The sequence below is a fragment of the Camelus bactrianus genome, chromosome 14 (assembly GCF_048773025.1).
Source record: "Camelus bactrianus isolate YW-2024 breed Bactrian camel chromosome 14, ASM4877302v1, whole genome shotgun sequence".
Classification (NCBI taxonomy): domain Eukaryota; kingdom Metazoa; phylum Chordata; class Mammalia; order Artiodactyla; family Camelidae; genus Camelus; species Camelus bactrianus.
The window spans coordinates 1,345,797-1,367,001 of NC_133552.1; the positions used below are offsets into that span (position 1 = coordinate 1,345,797).

General features: G+C 44.2%; 1 protein-coding gene across 5 annotated transcripts in view; it reads right to left on the reverse strand.

Annotated features, from left to right (window-relative positions):
- Positions 1-14,298, reverse strand: part of MICU2 (mitochondrial calcium uptake 2) — a 70,716-nt gene extending 56,418 nt beyond the window's left edge. For 2 of the 5 annotated variants that reach the window (XM_074377912.1, XM_074377911.1), the window contains exon 1: positions 14,049-14,294. In XM_074377912.1, the coding sequence (XP_074234013.1) occupies positions 14,049-14,246 (198 nt within the window). In that variant the 5' untranslated portion in view covers positions 14,247-14,294. Of the gene's footprint in view, positions 1-14,048 lie in introns of all 5 variants that reach the window. The other 3 variants (XM_074377909.1, XM_074377910.1, XM_074377913.1) reach the window with 3 other exon arrangements.
- Between the last annotated feature and the right edge of the window lie 6,907 nt (positions 14,299-21,205).

The window sequence follows — 21,205 nt, forward strand, 5'->3', positions numbered from 1 at the left end:
CACTCAGCACGTGAGACCCGTGCACATGGTTCTGATTACACGTAAAACACTCCATGGCTTCCAAGGATTACTTGTAATGCAGTAAAAAATGTGACAAAGGAATTAAGAGCAATGAGTGATGTGAACTGGATAAAAGAGATCTTGGAAAGCTGATGACTTCTGTTAAAACATTTCACTAGTTTATTGCCTTTGAACAACAGGTGCTTCACCATCCTGTCTCTACTTTTTATCCACGAAGTGACAAATTGGAAAAAGTTCTCTGCTCTGCTCTTTGTTGAACATTCTTTGGTCTCTGCATTTCTCAGGAAGAAAGTGGGAAAGAAAAGGTCCTCCGTACAACGTGTCCAATATGTCCAACGTACACACATCCCATTAGGCAAAATGCAGCAAGACCTATGCATTTGGGGTCTTTATTTTGGAATTTGTAACAATCTGGATAAAATGTAATTGTTTTGTTGTCTTTGAACTTTCTGTGGTGTAATTAAAGAACAGGTTTTCTTCTGAAAGAAAACTTTATAACTGGAAATTTTCAGTCATTAGAATGTTTCCATTTTGTTTGGAATCATGGAGATTTTACTGTACATGAAACAAAATGCTACCCGACTAAATTAGAAACGTTCCTGCCTACGCTGTGCCTCATGCTGAACTGTACAAAGTGACAGAGGGTTATTGAGGAGACAAAAGCCATCCCCAGGAAACCTGGGAGCTCTGGAACCATTCCTGTGGCTTCTGAAGATCGTCTGATCTGGTGATGGCCTGGTCCAGACTTCCTTCCAGAGACTGGATTTTCTTAGAGAAGTCAAATGGCATATGTTTACATATATTAATTTAAAAAAATACCATAGTGCCACAGCCATCTGTTTGAAGAAGAGCGGCCACTGAGCGGGACGCTGAGGAGTCAAGAAAGGAGCGTCTTCTCTCCCGGTAACTGCTTCCCTGTCCTGATGTGACTGCTGAGCAGAACACTCGTTTCCCCTTCCCCTATAATCACCTCTCACGAGGTACATTACAACTACATACATTTTTGCTTATGCTCTAAACAAGAAGTGTAAACTAGGTTTCACATGATTAAGAAAAAAGACTAGAGCCTTAACCGAGATCTCAACACCTTCCTGAAGCTTCGTCAGCATCACTCACCGCACCCACAACTGAGCAGTGCTTTTCGTGAGAAACGACTGGGTTGCTTTAGCTCATTTCCCTACACAGAGGTAACCACCACTCTGAGACTGCTTCCCCCACCATTTAGCATCAACTTACTGAATAACCACTGCGTGTCTCCTGCAACCACGCTCTGCACACGGATGGACTGACACCCGGACAGGCGCTTCCGTCCGGGGGGGGCCGGTAACAGAGGTGGGACGTGCCAGGCAGAAGCAGGAGAGGAGCACCCGGAATTCAGCGAACGAGAAAGCCGCACGATGACAAACTCCCACCTCTGACAGTTATGTCTCCAACGTTATTTATCAACCCTGACATTCTCACTTCTTTCCTTTTAGAATGAGAGGTACACACACACCCTGCTGTTCACAGCAGCCAGGACACGGGAGCAACCCAGTGTCCATCGACAGCGGGCTGGATAAAGAAGCTGTGCTTTACACATACAGCGGAACACCACTCAGACATACAAAGAATGAAACAATGCCATCTGCAGCAACGTGGATGGACCTGGAGATTGTCATTCCAAGTGAAGCAAGCCAGGCAGAGGAAGACAAATATTATCTGGTATCACTTATATGTGGAATCTAAAAAATGATACAAATCAACTTATTTACAAAACAGAAACAGACTCACAGACACAGAAAACTTATGGTTACCAAAGGAGAAGAAGGGGAGGATAAATTGGGAGTTTGGGATGAACAGATACACACTGCAATGTATAAAACAGATAAACAACAAGGATTTACTCTATAGCAGGAGGAACTAAAAAGAGAGATGGAGAGAGGGAGAGAGGGAGGAGGAGGAGAAGAGAGATGCACCAGACTGGTATTTTTCATTATTATATAATTAAATTTAAACAGAAAACTACCAACAGGTCTGGTATCAGTAACTTTATCTGGACTGTGCTCTCTTCTTTGGGCAGCTGAGAGGTACAGTGAGCGTAACAGGGAACCTTTTGTGATACAAGCTATGATCTAATTTCAGAAACCTTATACACCCATGCAAAAAGGTCTCCTCAGAATGGAGAACTTCCAGAAAGCCTGAGGAAAGGCTGCTATCAAAGGGCTGGGTCAGGAACAGAGGCTCCGCCAGCGTTAGCCACACTTAGGACACGGTATCCGACCTCACACACAGGATGGAGCGTGGAGGGGATGGGTTAAGGGCTCCCTCAGGCCAGCCTCCCTCCCATCCCTTCTGGGGAACAGCTGCGGGCCAGAGCTTTATTTTACAGTGTGGGCTTCCATTCCAGAAGGGAGCGGACTCATCCACACAGTATTCTGCACTGCTCCCCCCAGCCCCCACCTTCTGTGTGACCCACTCTGGCTTCCCTGCCCCCTGCTCCCAGCAAGACTGTCCCTCACTTACAGGAAGACCCCGGCGAGGACGGCTTTTCAAAGCTTGTGGCTGAACACTGAGGGCAGTCTGCCTCTTGGCCACCAGGCCCCATCAGTCCCACGGAATTTGGACAAAGACTGGAATTAGTTAAAAGAAAAAACCAAACAGCAACATGCTGCTTGCATGCAAACAGAAATTTTATCCAAAACAAAAATAGAACAAAGTTTCTGAAAACTTTCAGGTAAATGAGAAAATAATGAAAGCTTAAACGAAGGGGCAGATTTGCAATTTCTTATTAAAAACAAAAATTACATTTCTGTTTTAAAATTCCATTGATACTATTATTTTTATGAATTGGTCTTTGTACAAAACAAATACTGTACTAATTTAAAACGTCAGCCTTAGTGTTGGTCACGGCTGATGCGCCTTTCCTGGAAATGACAGGTCTGTGGTGCGTCTGGGCTCCAGTCTTCACCTGGCTGCCCTTGAAGAGCTTTGATACACCTTTCCTGATCTTCTTTCCTGAAGACAGATCAAATAGCCACTTGCTGCTTCAGACTGGAATGAAGAAACCTCACAAAGCACGTAATACAATTAGTTGCTTCTTGGCTCCTTTTTCATTTGGCTAACTTGTTTGTTGAGGTTTCTGGTAGTTTCTGCCTCTAACAGTCCCCCCCGGGCACCCACTTCGGGTTAGGTGTCCTCTGGTGTGAGCATACAGAACTCAGCAGATGCTTCTCAAAGCCCTGACGACTCTGCGCTGGAACTGCTGCCCCTACGATGACTTCCTCAAGGACAGAATGTACCTTTTCTCTGTATCCCAGTGCCTAACACATGGTTAATATTGGTAATAGTTTAAAAAAGTGTATCAGGAATGCATGAATCTTTGAGAATGGGAACCAATTCCAAACTCAAATTGTAATACTAAAAAATAACAATTTAAAAACAGATCTGTCTTTGAACCAATATGCAAAGGGTTTTGTGCATATTAAACCTTATTCACGACTTATTAAAATATCTTTGGATAGCCAGGTACGCGCTCTGCCAGCACGACTGTGCCTGCGTATGCTGCCCACAAAGAGAAATAAAGGCCTGTCTCCTTTGATTACAACCACAAATTACTGCACACTGCTAATCACTTTAGATTAAAGAAGTCTCCCTAACAAGAGCAGAGGTAAAGCCATGGACAGGTGGTGGCAGCATTAACTGTACCCAAAGCATTTGGCCTTATTGTTTGCCTGCTGCAGAAGTCATGGAATCTCAGACACTCTGAAACTGGGCTGCACCAGCTGCTGCTCACTTTCCATCTGGAAATCTGAAAGATCTGATCAGTTTCAGGCCCTATACCATGTTTGGTTTAGGCTGTAATGGATTTTTTCAGCTTCAGTTTGGAGTTCCGTGACATAACATAACACAGTATGTCTAAGACAAAGTTTTACTTAAATGTCCTTATAGGAAATGAACAGGGGATGAGCTAAACATTTTACCAAGCGTCAGCAAAACAGGTCAAGAGACTGCTTTAACAAAAAAGGCCCTGAGGTGCATGCCATTCATATTTCTGTTCATGTTTATAAATTAAATCACTAGTAAACAAAATAACACATAGACTGCATGATACAAAAAAGTCTTGCACAGATACAATGATCTATTTTGGCAAATTAATTCATCGTTTAAGCAAAGCTCTGCTTTGTATCTGTGAAGTAAGGACACTGACAACAGAGTATTTAAGACCTGGCAAGGATTTGCCAAAGTCTCCCTTTTTGCTTTACCTGATACTTTGGACATATTTCTTGATGAGATATTCATGCTCTCATTTCGTAATTTCTGGAGATTCTGTAACAGTGAAGATTTAAAAAGATTTCATAATAGAATTTCTGTATAATGACTGAAAAACTGAACAGACTGTTTTTGTTTGTTTGCTTTAAGGTAGCGCCAAGCACAACTAAAGTACTCAACTGCTAAATAAATAAGCTGAAGAGACCTTCCCCTTTACCACTTCTACTCTACTCCTCCACCACCATCTTCGCCTTTAAGAGCAGCTGGCGTCAGATGAGGATACCTGAGTGTCTACATGTCAGCCTTCAAGCAGTGGGAAGAGGATAAAGCTGTGCCCGTGACTCACATACTAGGTCAGCAGGACGCCAGCATTTGCCCAGGCAACAGTGAGGCCTGCACCCAACAGGCTAGCTCCCTCCGTGCCTACCCTTAGAGTATGAGTGTAACAACTTAGACACTACGCATTTTCACTGGTTTTGCTTCTCACAGAAGATTCTGAAATTCTCAGGGGTCAAGATAAAGATTTTTCTTTTAACATGCACCCTGTTAGTTTATTTGGTGGCTAACTTACTCCTGTCTTCTTTATAGTCAAGAGAATAATCCTAGTAAAAATCTTGGGAAGAGAGCAGGGAAAAGAAGGAACAGATTTTTTCTGGGCTAAAATAGAGCCTGAAGTTCCACAATGATTCAGGCAACTCAAATCTCCAAACCTGAATTGCTAGTGAAATCCCAAAGAGTCACTCTGAATACTTAAAGACTTGGATGAACTTTGTCACTTTGTTTAGTGTAAAATTAGTTTCTAAATACTTATGGCTATTGCTCAGATACTCTTTTAACTTAAAATAAAAGACTGTATATATGTTATATTATTATCACTATTACAAATATTAGCATGAAATCATAGGTACACTCCGAGGACTTGAATACCTGCCTGGCTTGCATGCTGAGGGTAAGGAGAACAGGCCTGCGGAGGCGCTCGCGGACCATGGATCGTGGAGACATACGGGAGAGGATTACGGTAACAGGGGCACCTGCACATTTATAAAGCTGGAGCGTGACAAGCTAGTACACCAGGGCTAGTGGAAGGCACACTGGGCTAGGAAAGGGCACGGACAGTCAGAACAGAAGTGAAGCAGGGGTAAAAGGAAGAGTAAATATCATAAAGCAAAAGTAAATACTGTAAACTATCTGATTTGGGGGTAATTGTCAGCCAAAAGCTAAGAGCAACGCAGTGATGGGATCAAAACAGTGAACGTGAAATGATTTTAGGTGTAACACTCGAAATGTTTCATAATGTAAAGAAGAATGAATATTAAGAACCTTGAAGGGACAAGGAATGTAACCTAAACATTCAGAGCAGAGGCTCTTAACCCCGCGTCACACAGGCAAGCATCCTGGTGCTCAGAGATTAAGAATAAATGACAAAGGTGAATCAGCAACTTGAGTGACGACACAGCAAAACACAGTAACAAAAGAAGGCCCAACTGTGAGTGCTGCTCATGTTAGAATAGGATATACAGTTAGTTAACTTTAAATAACTGAGATGAATGTGAGACAATTCACTTTTAACATATGACTGCAGAGGTCTCTTGGTTTTTTCTTTGCTCCCCCCACCCCGCAGAGTTTTTTTAAAAAATCTTTCTTTTCTTTTCCCTTCCCCTCCTTTTCTTCTAATTAGGCTTCTTTATTTAAATGGTGGTACTGGGGGTCGTGCACTTCACTGCTGATCTACACCCTCTGCCCCACCCCTCAAAATTAAAAAGAAAAAAAAAGTTTTCTCAATAGGAGGAAGCATAAAATGAGAAAATTATTAATTCCAAGCCCTTTAAAAATGTCTTACATTTTCTACCAGCGAAAGCAGATTAATTAAGATAAAAAATACACAACTGCTGTGTAGCCAGAGTAAAGAAAAGTACTAGAGGACATCACTGCTGTGTAAAAAATCTGAAGAGAAGCTTGGGCTTCATAAAATCTTACACGTATATCTGCACAGTTCTGGTCCTCATATCACTGGACCCTTTCACTGCCGCTGGCTAGAGCCACGCCGGCCGCCTCCCCAAACCAGGCGCTGCTCCGCACGGGGAAGCAGTGGGCACACGAGGCCCGAGACCCACGGCTGTCCCCAGGGACACACTGAGGCGGAAGGCGGGTGAGAGCAGACCGCGGGGCAGGAAGACAGCGCGGGCCCCACAGGCAGACGGCCCGCCTCGGCTGCACGGACCCTCTGTGGAGCCTCTCTTGACTTCAGAGCCGTCAGCTGTGTTTCTGTTTCTATGACGTGAAAGAACAATCATTGTTAATACCTTCATCTTGCCTTGCAAAGTTTTAAACGGATTTTAATAAAAACCTTTCCACTCAAGATACAGCAACCAAAACTTTAACGGTGACTAGTCTTTTCAAGTCATGGTAGAGGAAAGAAGGTTTTTACATGTTTTTGTCTTTTTTCCTAAATTTTTTATAATACATACATATTTTAATAAGAAAAGAAGTCACCATAATTAATCTTTCAGAATTAAGACACAGCCAACCACTGGGACTCCCTTCCTGATGTAATCAAGAAATTTCAATAACCATTTTATTTATTATTTTATGAATAGCATTTCTTTAGTGTTTCAAGAAGCAATGTTTTCAAGACTGCAATTTAAGATGGATTTAATTACTGCCTAATGGCAGTACTAATAAAATACCAAGTCCTAATTTAAAAACAAAACAGTTGCAGTATTAAATAAATTAAGTCAAGCTTTAATTACAAGTAAAACATGGTTAGTATTAGCTTTCAAAAAGAAAAGTGTGCCTCTGGCTCCCAGGAGAAGACTGACGGTCCTCTACGTACGGCGACAGTTTCCTGGGTAAGTTGCGATGTCCCCTTATAATGACTCTTCCCCCGCTCCACACCCAAGTATTCTACTTGGTGAGTCTGAGGGCGAGAACCGCCAGAGGAGAGAAGCCTTTCACAGCACATGCCAGCGCAAGCAGGACCCAGTCAGACGAGCCGAGCCGTTCGGACGTGCTCAGTGTTCGCTGCTCTTCCTTTGCAGCCACAGCTCTGAGCACCCGCAAAAGCCACGCACGCAGAGCTGTGCACGCCGCCCGTGCAGGCTCCTGGCCCGCCTGCCGGCCTGCACGACTGCAGGCGCTCCAGAACTCCCCAGGGCTGTGGGTCTGAACAGAGGCAGAAGCCCTACTAGGGATCTGCTTCTAAACTAAGCTGCTCTTAATAGGTCAATTATGACTAAATTTAAATTGAAAAAGATTTTGTCTTTAAAACACTTAACAGTGTGATTTAATCTCTTGATATTGATACACTGCACAGACTCAAAGACACAGAAACCAACCCATTTATAATTTGTTAAATGAATAATCTTCTCATTGTGTATACCAGCAAATGAGGAAAATGACTTGGTTCTCCCAAACAGCAGATATACTAAGTGAATCATATTTTGCTTTGGAGTATCTAGAACAATTTGTAAAAAAAATTCTACTTCCTATTTAAGGTTGGTTTCATCTAATTTTAAAAATGGTCTGCATTTCCAGGGCACATCAGCTCGGTGATGAGGACTGAGGAAGGAGACGCCTGAACTGCAGTGTGCAATAGGAAACACTCAAGCTATAGAGTTGTTGGCACATAACACATACATCATACCACACACACGTGGACGAATGGGAGGTTTTATAAGGCCGCATGTCTTAATGAGCAGTAATCACAGCTTTTATTCCACATGCCGCACATGCATGGGACTTTCACAGACCTCAAAGAAAATCTTCTCTATAGACCAGGCTGTGCTTGACGATGGGACTCATTAAGTATCATTTCTATACTGAAGTTATTTACTTATCTGAAATTTATTTATCTGTTTTATGGAGAGCAGGTTATTAAGAGACTACATTTGCTATGGTTTACTTTAGAAAATATTTACCACTTTTCAAACTGTAAGTTTTGAACTCATATACTGCCACTATTGGTGGCTTAGGGTATGTTTATGCACTTTATAATTCATAAAATTCCAAAATTCACAGTAACAAAAGCATTAGTCTGAGTACATTATCTACCAGAACATATGCTTTATAGAGTAAGAGGAAATGGTCATTTTTAACTTGGGCTCAGCTAAATAAATAAAATTGCAAAAGGACAGATTAAAAAATGCTTCTACTTTTATATTAAAATTTGTTTTTCTTCCTTTCTTGGCTCCCCACCCCCACCCGCCAGAAAGCACCTCCACAGATTTACAGTAGGGTATATAAATGCTGTCCCATCACGCAGGGAAGAAGGTAAGACAGCCTCTCATTCATGCAGGACAAATAGCTATGCCAAAAGCACAAATTACATCTAATTACAGGGTACAACTTTGTCATCTTTCTTTTCATAATCTGGCCATTTACACACTTTGATTTTTGACTTCCATTTGGCTTTATTAACATCAAAGCTTTGTCATCACTTATCTGTTCCTACAGACATTTTCACCTGAGGCAATAAAGTATAAAAACTTCTTTGCATTCTTGCTTTACTGTTGCAAGAAAGCTTTAGTCTTCACTAGGCTTACAATGTTTCACAGTTATTAAACTTCTGTATGTTGCTATCAAGTTCATTGCCCTTGGCATTCCAATATTAAATGTACTATCATTAAACCTAACACACTGCACACAAGCACACTCCACTCCAAGCAGACTGCACTATATTCTAGCTTTATGCTTGCTAATGTCCTAGTCATGTCCTTTCCCCTCTTTCTCAAAAATAATGACCACAAATATAGTCAGACAAATTGAAATGAAAGAAAGTGATGCCAGTTTAATTTTACAAATTGTTTAGGGCTCTTAGGGCAAATTAAAACAGCTCTGTCTCCTTAAATCACATTATTTGAGCTTTTAAAACATTCACTGATATGCAACAGAAAAGGAGTTCTACATCTAAGGACACTTGCAAAACCACTTTCCAAGTTATCACATTTCTGACTACTTAGACATGATCCACATTCCTTGCTTTTATTTATTTAAAATTTGTGACCATTTGTTTTAGTCCGATTGTACTCACAAAAGGTAAAATGAATTCAAAATGTGAATTTAAATAATATCAAAGAAAAAACTATCTTTGGTGTTCTCTTGCTACTTTAGAATTTCAATAATTTTTAAATTTAATGCCATGATGCAATATATACTCATAGTAAACTCGTAATACCAAAGCTTCTTGAAAATAATTTGTTAGGTAATTTTTTTTTTAGCTATACTGGAAAGTCTCACCAAAAGCCAGCCATGACAAGCCTGCAGCACTGGGCCCACATTCATCCTAACTGCTGCTAGGGATGAAGCTTTCATTGCGGGTGAGCCCATCTCCCCGCCTCCCTGGGTGTTCGCGCCAGCAGCAGTCATGACCACCCCTCTGACCCACCCATGTCTCCCTGAGTCCACCCCCCAATTTCCCAGAGCGGCTCACCGTCAGCTTCTCCTGTCGCAGCCATGCCCTCTGCTCTCCCTTCTGTAGGGATGGAGGAGGAGAACCTGCCAGTCTCCAAGCCTGACCGTTCTACCAGGGGTCTGACTCCAGGTAACTTCCTTCCTCAGGGACTTCAACCTCTAGCTACCCCGCCAGAGCTGTACCACTTTTTGCCTCCTTATTACATCATTCCACCAGCAAACAGACGCCCTCTATTGTCCCAAATCTTAAGACAACATCTGTCCTTGGTCTGGTGTCCCTTGATCAGTCTTTTAATGCCCTTTACAACAGCACTTCTAGACAGAAGCATCTATTCACTTTCTTTGCTTCCTTACTTCACAGTCTCTCCTCAACATATTCCCGTTAAATTTGCCCTCAGTATTTCACTGAAATGCCTCTTATCAAGGTCACCAACAACTCTCCCGTTGCCACACCCAACGCTCAGTTGTCTATCCTCACCCTCTCAGTAGCAACAGACTTCAGTGATTTACAGATTCGATGCAATCCCTATCAAATTCCAACAGCGTTCTTTATGGAAATAGAAAAAAAATCCTAAAATTCATATGCAACCACAAAAGACCCTGAAAAGTCAAACCAATCTTGAGTAAGAAGAACAAACCTGGAAGCAGACATTTCCTGATTTCAAAATCAGAGGGGAGGGAACAGCTCAGTGGTAGAGTGTGTGCTTAGCATGCACAAGGTCCTGGCTTCAATCCCCAGTACTTCCCTAAAATAAATAAATAAACTTAATTCATTATATCTAATTACCTCCCCACCAAAACCAAAATCTATTACAAAGCTACAGTAATACAACCAGAAGTAGAAGGTACCAAAGAGTATGGTCCTGGCATAAAAACAGATATACAGAACAATGGAACAGAAAAGAGAGCCCAGAAGTGAATTCATGCACTGTCAACGGATCTTCGATAAGGGTGCCAAGAACATGCAATGGGAAAAGGATAATCTCTGTAAAAAAAACGGTGGACAGCTACACGCAGAAGAATGAACTGGTCCTGTCTCACACCTTGTACAAAATTAACTCAAAATGGGTTAAAGACTTAAATGTAAGAACTGAAACAGTGAAACTATGAGATAAAAATATAGGGAAAGCTTCTGGACATTGGTCTGGGCAATGATTTTTTGGACATGACCCCAAAAGCACAGGTAACAAAAGCAAAAAATTATCAAGTGGGCCTACATCAAACTAAAAAGCTTCTGCACAACAAAAGAAACAGTCAACAGAGTGAAAGATGACCTGCAGAATGGCAGAAAATATTTACAAACCATACATCTGATAAGGGGTTAATATCCAAAATATATAGAGAACTCAAAACATCTCGATGGCAAAACAACAAAACAAAAAACCCCAAAAACAAAAACCCTGATTAAAAAATGGGCAAAGGACCTGATCAACATTTTTGAAAAGAAGACATACAAAAGACCAACAGATACATGAAACAGTGCTCAGCACCACTAATCAGCAGGGAAATGCAAATCAAAGCCACAGTGAGATATCACCTCCCACCTGTCGGAATGGCTCGCTTCAAAAAGACAAGAGATAAGTGCTGGAGAGGATATGGGGAAAAGGGAGCCTCCAGCAATGGTGCTGGGAATGTAACTTGGTGCAGTCACTATGGAGAACAGTATGGAGGTTCTTCAGAAATTAAAAATGGAACCACCATATGATCCAGCAATCCTGCTTCTGGATGTGTATCTAAAGGAAGTGAAATCACTTTCTCTAAGAGACACCTGCACTCCCATGTTCACTGCAGCATTATTCACAACAGCCGAAGTGTGGAAACAACCTAGGTTTCCATCAACAAATGAATGGTTAAAGAGGATGTCAATACATACCCACAACCACATGGTGGAACACTATTCAGCCTTGAAAAAGGAAACCTTGCCATTTGAAACAACATGGATGAACCTGGAGGACATCATGCTGAGTGAAGCGAGCCAGATACAGAAAGACAGATACCACATGAACTCAGTCATTTATGAAACCTACATGGTGGAACTCAGAAGAATAGAGTAGAGTGGTGGATGCCAAAAACTTGGGGAAATGGAGAGATGCTGATTAAAAGGTAGTAGGTTTCAGTGACACAGGATGAATAAGTCCTGGAGATCGAGTGTTACAGCATGATGACTACGGTTAACTACACTACACTGTATGCCTGAAACTCATTAGTTGCCTACCTTCACAATTGAAGATGTTCAGTTACAGGTCAATGAACACAAAAATGTTATCTTTTTCGATTGAAGTTCACAGACTCCCTGAATTCTACGCTTGAATTCTTGGGGACCATGAAGGTTAAGAACCCCTACAATGGCTCCCTGCCATCCTCAAGATGAAATTCTCATCATATGACTTCAGGGGCATGTCAGGATCAGATTCCCCGCCATCACCTACCCCTGGTTTGACCCTCCTCTTCTGCAGCTCACACTCTTAAGGGGCTGAACTCCTGCCTTCAGACCTCTGCGATACTCTTCACCCACCTCAGGACACCAAGGCTGTGTGAGGTGCGCTTCCAGCCCCCACCAGTGCACCCAGCACTCACCACCCGGTATTAAAACTGCCCTCCTCCCAGACCTGGAAGCACCTGCACTAGGTCCTGAGTCCTCACCCCTTGCATACTGCCTGGCAGGGGCAGCACTTTGGTAATTGTGCAAAGAAAGGAAAGAAAGAAGGGGAATTCCAAATTACTTGCTATTTCATGACCTTGAATTCTACCCTTAACTCCTGATTGACCCACACAAATGCAAGCTTTGGTCACAATGGGAACCCAAAAAGTGTTCAATTTCCTTCTAGGGAAATGTTATCAGAATCAACGAAGTAGAGTTTTCAAATCATAGGCACCTCAATTCCTGCCATATCCAGCCACTGCTGCTGAGAGGAAGGTGAGGTCATCTTCAAGTCCACTGTAGTGGCAAAAGGATGAAAATCAGCGTTTTAAATTGGTCCAACAGCAGGCCAAGCAAATGCTGTGTCAACAGACCTTGAAAAACACTGACAATAAAATGGTTTGTGTATTACGTTAGCTTGGCTGGAAGTACCAAAGGCTGGAGGGGAGGGAGGGGCTGGGAGAATTCAGAATACTACCCTGTGTCAAGCCTGCAGTGCGCTGTCAGGGATTCAAAACACAAGCAGGCTAGGGTGGGCCACAGAAACAGTGAGACAGATGAACAGAAACCAGTATCTACAGATTGCTGAGGGGGTGAAGCCGAAGCCATGTTCTGGGCACACGGAGTGAATTCCTTTGATTGTGTCTGAGTAGTGATTATGCCAGAGTGTGACCATGGAGGGCTCTGAATGACAAAATTTAAAGACGTGGATTTCATCCTAGGAGAATGAGGCACTAACGGTTTCTGAAGAAGATTACGTGATTAAAGTGATAACTCTTGGGGAGATTAACTAAGGGTCCTAAAACAAGATGAATTAAGGGGTTGAGAACAGAGGCAAACAAACCAAAAATGAACAATAAATTGAATGCTTGACACAAGATTAACAAAAAATGCTATAAAACACTATTAGGTAGACCCTCCTATCTGTGATTAGAAATGGATGAGGACAGGGGAGAGTTATTGTTACGTATTAACTCTGTGGCATCTTAATGCTGTGAAAAAACACTATCTGTCAATACTTAATTTTAATCCACAAGGCCTGCTTTTCTCTCTTTTATTGTATTTGTTGAGTTTTTCAGAACTCAAGGCATTTAGAAAGGTATAATTTAAATGGAACAAACAAAAAGAATAAAATACAGCTTTTAATTTTCAAAAAATTCACACACTTACTAAAATTAAAATGTCCATAAAATATTTCAAAAGTAGCACTCTTTTTCAAATTTTCAAGTATTTTACTTGGCAATTTTATATTTAAACAGGGAACATAACCTTCACCTTCAAACATGGAGGTTTTAGAAGAAACATCTTTTGCTTAGTACTTGAGTGCGGTGAAGCATTCAGGTTTACGACATGCGATAATGCCCCTTACAGCTGATCAGGAAACCTGGCAATTATCAACCGGTCAATTTTTATGGCTGACATTTTTATTAGAAGGTCACCTATTAGGACAACTTGAGCAGGCCGCGCAGAGAAGGGGCGGTCCCGCCGCAGTGGTGGGCGGGCGGGCACCTGGACCCCCCCGCGGACCCGAGCGCCCCTCCCGGACCCGGGGCCGACGGAGGGGCAGGGAGCGGACAGGGCACGCCCACACCGTCACCGGCGGGTCGGCGTCGCCCGGCTGCGGGGGGCGGCTCCAGACCCCGCTCCTCACCCGCCCCCTCCGCCCCGCCCACAGGCGTCCGACGACCGAGGGGCGCGGCGGGGCTGCCGGACCGGGCCCGTCCCGTACCTGGGCTACGACGGTGAGGCTGCCCTGGGGCGCCGCCACATTCACGCGGCCGTGGTATCGCAGCGCTCCTGCTCCCGCCAGGGCCACGCCGGCCACTGCCGCCGCCACGGGCCCTGGCAAGGCCCGCCGGCCGGCAGACAACCCGCGCCTCAGCCTTCCGCTCCAGGCCGCCAGCCGCGCGCCGCCCGCCGCCGCCATCTTTGCGGAAGCGCCCCGCCTTCGCACCCGCGCCGTTTCCCACGGCGGTCCGAGAACTCGCGCGCCTGCGGTGTCGCGAGACCCGGGCGGTTTCCGCCCCCGACTCCTCCCTCCCCTCCTCGCCCCGCCCCGAGCCTGCTCGCCGTGCCGTGGGCGGGAGTGGGGCGGGGCCTCGGGGGAGGGCGTTGGTCGCGCCGAGCCCGGAGCCCGCTTCCCGGTGGGCGTGATCGCAGCAGCGCGACCCGGGCCCGTGCTGGGCGCGGGCGAGACGCCCTGCGGTCCTGAGAATGGGGTCTGCTGAGAATCCCGCGGGCCTGCTGGGTTCGGAATTTTTACCTGGGGTCGCAAAGCGGCGTTACCTGTCCGCGCTTTCTCACCGGCCGCCCAGAGTAACGTCAGCTCGCCCAGCCTCGGTAAACACCTTCGTTAAAAAAAGCTGTTCCGAGTTGTCTTGCTTCAGCACCTAAGCAGACTTTTTTTAAGTGTCTTTTTTGATTGTGGTGAAATGTACACAACACCATTTTTTGACGCCTTTTTAGTGCACAGGTCAGTGGCAGTAAGTACGTTCACTTTGTTATGCAGCCGTCACCACCGTCCGTCTTCAGAACTTTTTTCATCTTGCAAAACGGACAAACTTAAAAAAAAAAAAAAGAGTGCCTTCCTCATCTGCCTTTTCATCCTTCCTGTCCTTAATAGTCTTGTCTGCTGCTTGGCTCTTGCTAAATCAAATCCTACCCAGCCATCTAACTGATGAAGTAGTTTTCAGTGATCCTCCAAAGCCACTCTTCACCCCAGGCAGTCTCTGTTTGCTGAGTGTGGGGTGTAAACTCTGCTCCAATAAAGTGGTGGGGCTCTCATCCCACCTGGCACCGGTCAGATGCAGTAGCCCACCTACCCCGTGTCCCTACCGTTGGGACCCAGGTATTTTCCCTGGGGCAGGCTTGGAGAGACACCTCCGTACTGAAATGACTGCACATAAGGAATGACTTAGCTGAGGCAGATGGCTTGCCCTTGTGTTGCAGTCTCTGATCCTCCATTCCTTGGTCTTTCCTTTTCAGAGTAAATTTAATTGTTCAACTTTGTTCAGCCTCTGAAGTGTCCCTAGGCCATCAGAAGCTTTACTTGGTCAGGCAGTAACTGACAGCCAACGACAGAGGTGCCAGGAATCCTCATCACGTAACCACAGCCATCTTGAAGTCAGGGAAAACAAACAAGAAACCAAAAACAGAACAAGTGCCACACGCAATCTAATTTGAGCACTTAACTCCTTGAATCCTCTTGTCATGGTCGGCCCCAGCCCTCGCTCCCTTTTCCATAGCCAGCTTGTCTTAGTGGATCTGCAGTTGGAGCTTCCCCTCTCCTTGGCTGCTGGAAGCCCTTTCACTGTGCCTCCCCAGCAGGAAGCAGATGGCTCATGGTGCACAGCTGTGTGTGCCAGACCACAGTGTTTGAATCCTGGCTCTACTAGGATGATCACTGTGATTTTGGGCAAATTACTTACATTCTCTGAGCCTCCATTTTCTCAACTGTAAACAAGCCTCTCATGTTTTGGGGTTGGGGGATTACATGGAACATTCTTCAGGCAGTGTCTAGCCGTAAGATGTCGGTTTGTCTTCTTGGAGATTTGGCTTACTCCTGCCTTCGGAGCTCAGGTGAGCTTTCCTGAAGGTCTGTGAGTCCATGATGACCGGCCTAACCTGAGAGTTTCATACTCCTTACCTGGCTTGACCTCGTCAGTCTCTGGTCTGTTTTTCCACTTCCACCAACTCTGGTGGCTCTTGGCTTATGTCTTAATTTTCTGGATTATTGACATCTCGTTTATTACTGTCCCCTGGTGATTACAGGATTTTTAGGGTCTGTTTGGACATCCTGGATGTCCTATCTTGAAGCTTGTTCTTGGTTTCCAGAAACCACAGCTATAAAACACAGTTGTGTAGTTGTGTAAATACATGCTGCCTCATTCACAGTTCACAGTACACATTTAATGAAAGCTGACATCTGTCACATAGTCACAGCCCCAAGCCCCAAATAAATGCGTGTTCCTATTAGAGCATTTGGCATGTTTGAAGAACACTGTATTTCTCCCACAGTTTGACATCCTCGTGGGTGAGGATATCTTATTTTTCTGTTTATTCAGCATGCAACACAGTGCTCAGCACATATTAGACATTCAGTGAAGGAAATGTGAGTGAGTAATTACATGGCACAAATGAAGCTGTAGGGTGCCAATTTCCATTCTTTAGGCAGCAAACCTACAGAAATATACTGTTCCTTTTGTGGAATTTATTTCCCAAGACAAAACCCTCATTTTTAATTATTTTCTTTTGCTGAAAATCTTTAAACCTACTTGAAAAGCTGTGCCTTGTGTTTTGCATGTGTGTGTGCGTGCGTGCATGCATGTGTGTGTGTACGCGTGTGTGTGATGTGCTCAGACCTCTAGAACTCCAAGATCTAATGCACTCAAACTTTTCTTTTGCAGAGGAACCAAATTCTTATAATAGAGCCATCTTTGGCCGGCTAACTGTTCTCAGTATGAAGCCTTCCCTGGCAGCTGCTGACACGTGTCTGAGCACATTGACTGTATTGGTCTTTTTAGGCTCCAGCTTTGTTTGTTTCTTCCTCACCAGCTGTAGAGAAAGTCCTTGGTGGGGACATGTTTTCAACCATGTGGTTTATAAACCAAGCCCCAGTAAGAAGCTGCTTCTAAAGCTGTCAGGTTTATGCTGCTTTAAACGGTAGCTGGAGAAAAACAGACTATACACACCGACAGCTTCAAAACATCGCTCTTAATGCACTTACTCTGTGCTCCTTTCCTGTAGGAGGGACACAAGTTATACGGTGGAAAAACTGTTCTCAGGGGCTGCTACTTTCACTGGAGAGACCAAGTCTGGATTTCAAAACCATGCAAGGGGGTGTGTAACTATTGTATTGAGCAGAGGAGGGAGAGTATGGTGGACCAGGGCAGTGAGGAAGCCCTTGAGGGAAGGGAGGAGACTGGATCTGGAACTTGGAAAGTGAGAAAGGTTTAGGTAGGTAGACTTCTCCACACCTGGGGGAACACTGGGCTGAGAGCCTGGGGGAGAGCAAGGTCCAGTGGGTGCTTCCACGGCTTGGAGAAGAAGGGTGGGTTTAGGGCTGACCTTGAGTGGCTTGGGGGCCACAAGGGAGTCATGCAGTAATTTCTACCAATATATAGACCAGTTGTCAGCTCTCATGGCCCTCGATATGCTGTCTTCGGGCTTTCCACGCCTCCTTCCGGGCACCGCCGCCCACCCTGTGCCTGACCCCCCTGTGCCCAGACCCCCTCTGCCCTGTGGTGGTCTCCTGCCTGTCCAGATTTCCCCTGGCTTTTCTCATCCGTCAGCCCACGGGTTTCTCTCATTTATCTTCTTTCCGCCCTACAACCAGACTTTGATTTTCTCTAGGTGGCTGGTCTTGAACGAAGGAGCTCAGCCAGCTTTTCTTGCTGAAGGCTTTTACTCTCTGTGTTTCCGTTTTAGAAGGTTTAACTCAAATGCATCTTTAACCCTAGCATGTGTGGGGGATATAAACACATTGCTCTCCTGATTCTGAAAGATGGTTCACTGTCATATTGCAGAATCACGAGCGTTGAGATGGATTATCTCAAGTGGAGGAGAAAAAGATATGGAGGGTCTCCCAAGATAAATTAAAGAGCTTGGACTCAGTCCTAGAGTAACAGAGTAAACAGCATGTGAATGGACGTTAGAAAGAACCATTGCTTGGAATAGAAAGAAGTTCATCTATATTTATGGTGGATAATTGTGGAGCAGGGGGTATGAATCATCCTCAGAGGCCCGAGATGAGTCAAAGGAATTGCTAATGATGTCCTTTTTGTGCAGTTTGGGGCCCTGGGTAAAAATATCTGGGTATGGTGATTGATACCAGCATGTGCAGAAATAGGTCAAGATTAAATCGCACTGACAGTGAAAAAGTGGTGCCCACAGTTGCATTTTTAACGACTTTCAGATCCTCGCCTGCGTCTCTTTCCCTCCCCGGCACCCGGTCCACACTCCCCTCACTGCTTGCTTTGATGCCCGCCGTCCTCTTAACACGGACTGTAGCTGCTGCCCTTTCTCCTCTGAATTGTCCCCCAGATCTGTGTCAGATCCATCTTCCTCAGACATTCCTTTCACCAGACTTCCATTAGCCGTGCAATTTCACCTTCCTCAGCCTCCTTCTCCTCGCCGGAAAGCGAGGAGATTGCTTTCAGTTTATTTTTCCAGTTTTAAAATTCTCACCCTCTGCCACTCCAAAGTGGCTTTTTTTTTTTCCATCGGGCGAATTATGCTGAGCGTGAAATATGTGCCAAGCAGACGCCAAGTCTCAGAGCTGCAAAGACGTATCAGACACAGCTCCCCGCACGGTGCCCCGTCACGGGCAGGGGTCTCCACGTGCTGGGTTGTGCCCCTGAGCTTAGAACTTGTAAAAGTGTGTTGCCCCCATTTGTGTCTGTTTGTTTAGTTCTTAAACCTACACGTTTACAGCTAATTGTTAAAAATCAGATAATAAAAATTTAAATGGTGAGTAAAAGGTGAAAAGAAAATTTTAATTTTATTAAGGGTGCAACAAATGTTTTGCTCTGTCTAAAAATGTTAATATTATTTTAGTGAGATCCATGTGACTAAGTTGGCTTCATTAACTTAGAAAATTTAAGTTTTATGAGCTCGAGATGCAAAGGTCTGGCATTCTGTTCAGTTAATTTAGACATTAGTTTTTAATGACTGTCATAGCTCAAAAAGTTCTCTGAGAAATATATATGAGTTTAAATGGAAGGAGAGAGTGAATTATTAACTAAAGGAATGAAACCCTGATCCTTATGTCTTTCTAAGCTTTTATTATGAAAAACTCAAAATACATATGGAATTAGAACAGAATCACGAACCGCGCAGAAGAGCCAGCACAGGTGGAGGGAGGGCGTTGCTTCTGGGCTCCTTGGCGGAGGGGTGACCACCAAGGCCAGTCTTCAAGGAGGCAGCCACTGGGTGGGGCGGCAGGTCTGAACCTGGCCACCAGGCTCACGTGGCCTGATTTGCTGTTACTCTTTGGGGGTCCCTTTGGCCCCCCCGGGGAAACTGAGATGTTCTGCTGGGCCGGCAGGGCCGCCGGGGTGGGCTGGGAGGGCCACTTCCCGTCAGCAGGAGGGCTAAGCCGGAGCCTCATCCCGGGCAGGTGAGCTGAGGCCCCAGGAAGCCGAGAGTGTGAGCCCTGAGCCCGGACGCGGGAGGCCCGGCGCTGCCAAGTTTGATGCGGATCGTTGGGGTGATGGTGACGACGGCTGCTTCCCGCTAGGGGCAGACTCGGCATCAGCAGCTTCTTGGTAGCTCTCTCAATTACGTTTAATAAATACTTATTGGTTGATTGATTAATAAAGATGTTAATATATGTGTTGATTTAAAAATGTTAAATTTAAGGTGGAATTAGATGGGATAAATGGACAGAAGTTAGGACAAAGGATGTTATAATACTAAACAGTTAATGCTCAAACCATAGGCACGTTTACATGGTGCACATGTCTTTTGTGTACACGCTTTTCTGTATTTCAGTTCAAATGATCTCAGTTCAAATAGATCTCAGATCTATTGCAATCTTTATTTATTGCTAACAATTCTTTTTATTGTAGTGTAGTCAGTTTAGAATGTGCGAGTTTCTGGTGCACAGCGTCATGTTTCACTCATACATATACATACCTGTATTCATTGTATTGCAATCTTTTTGAAAGAAATATTTCACTTCTCACTCAAAGGTAGATATTGAGAATCATAACAACTTACTGTTTAGGCTGATATGTAGTGTTTACAAAATTCATTATGTGTTTTTTATGAAGTAGAAGGAGAAAAGTAGGAAGATAGCACACAGGACATTTTTGTTTAAAAAGAGAATGGCAGTGATGAGTTACACAGCACAGCGAGTGAAGATGACATCTGACCACAGCCGCATCTACCTGCCCACGGCAGGTGGGACGGCAGGTGCGCGCAGGCCCACCCGGCCCGGCAGGAGGCGCTGCAGGGACGTCCCCTGGGGTAGGCTCCGAAAAATCACCAAGGCTCAGGGTCCCTGTTCACTCTAACTGCTCAAAGAGCTCTCTGTAGTGTCAGAAAGATGCACCGTGTTCGAAAGCCTGGTTTTTATAGGTGAATTGCCAGAAAAAAAAATGACTATGTGGTGTGTGTGTGCGTGTGTGTGTGTGCGTGTGTGTGTGTGTGTAACATTTGCTTATTTGCGAACAGCTATTTGCCTGAACTTGTCTGTGTAAAGCATGTTTTTGTATATGTTAATGTAATGTGCCCAGAGGGTGTAAAATTCAGGAATAAGGGGTTACTTATCCATATATAATACAGTATATAAAGCACTAAATTGTATTGTATAGATCAGAAGCATTGTTGGGGGAAAAAAAAAAGAAGGTACCCTTTGTTAAATTTCACAGAGCTTCTGTCTTTGTGGTGCCTTACCGAAGTTCTAAATCCTTTTCCTAGCATGTGTGAGAGTCTTCAAAAATACTTTCCTCAGAGATCAGAATTCTAAATTTCAGATTGGGTTAAATACATTTTCTAATTCATCCTGCAGCTGTTGGAGGTATAATGGAGTAAAATGAGAATTGCTTTTTAGGGCGTATTTCTCAACAGAGCAGTTTTGAAAATGAAACCAAATCTTCATGCTCCACCTGACATTGGAATTTAAAGTTATTTTTACAAGCTCCACTGCAGTCACTATGTGAAACATTAAAAAAAGGTATTAGAACACAGTAAGTCAACAGTTAAAACAATTTTCTCCCAACAGCTTGTTCAGTAAATAAAAACCAGCAATGCAAATTATATCTTGCTTCACCTTTAATGTTTTTTTTTTGTTATTTGTGATTTAACCAAATAACACATTTTCATGTGTAAAATGTTTCCTCCCTTTTAATTATAGCCGGATTTGCTGTCTCGACAGGTAGAGCT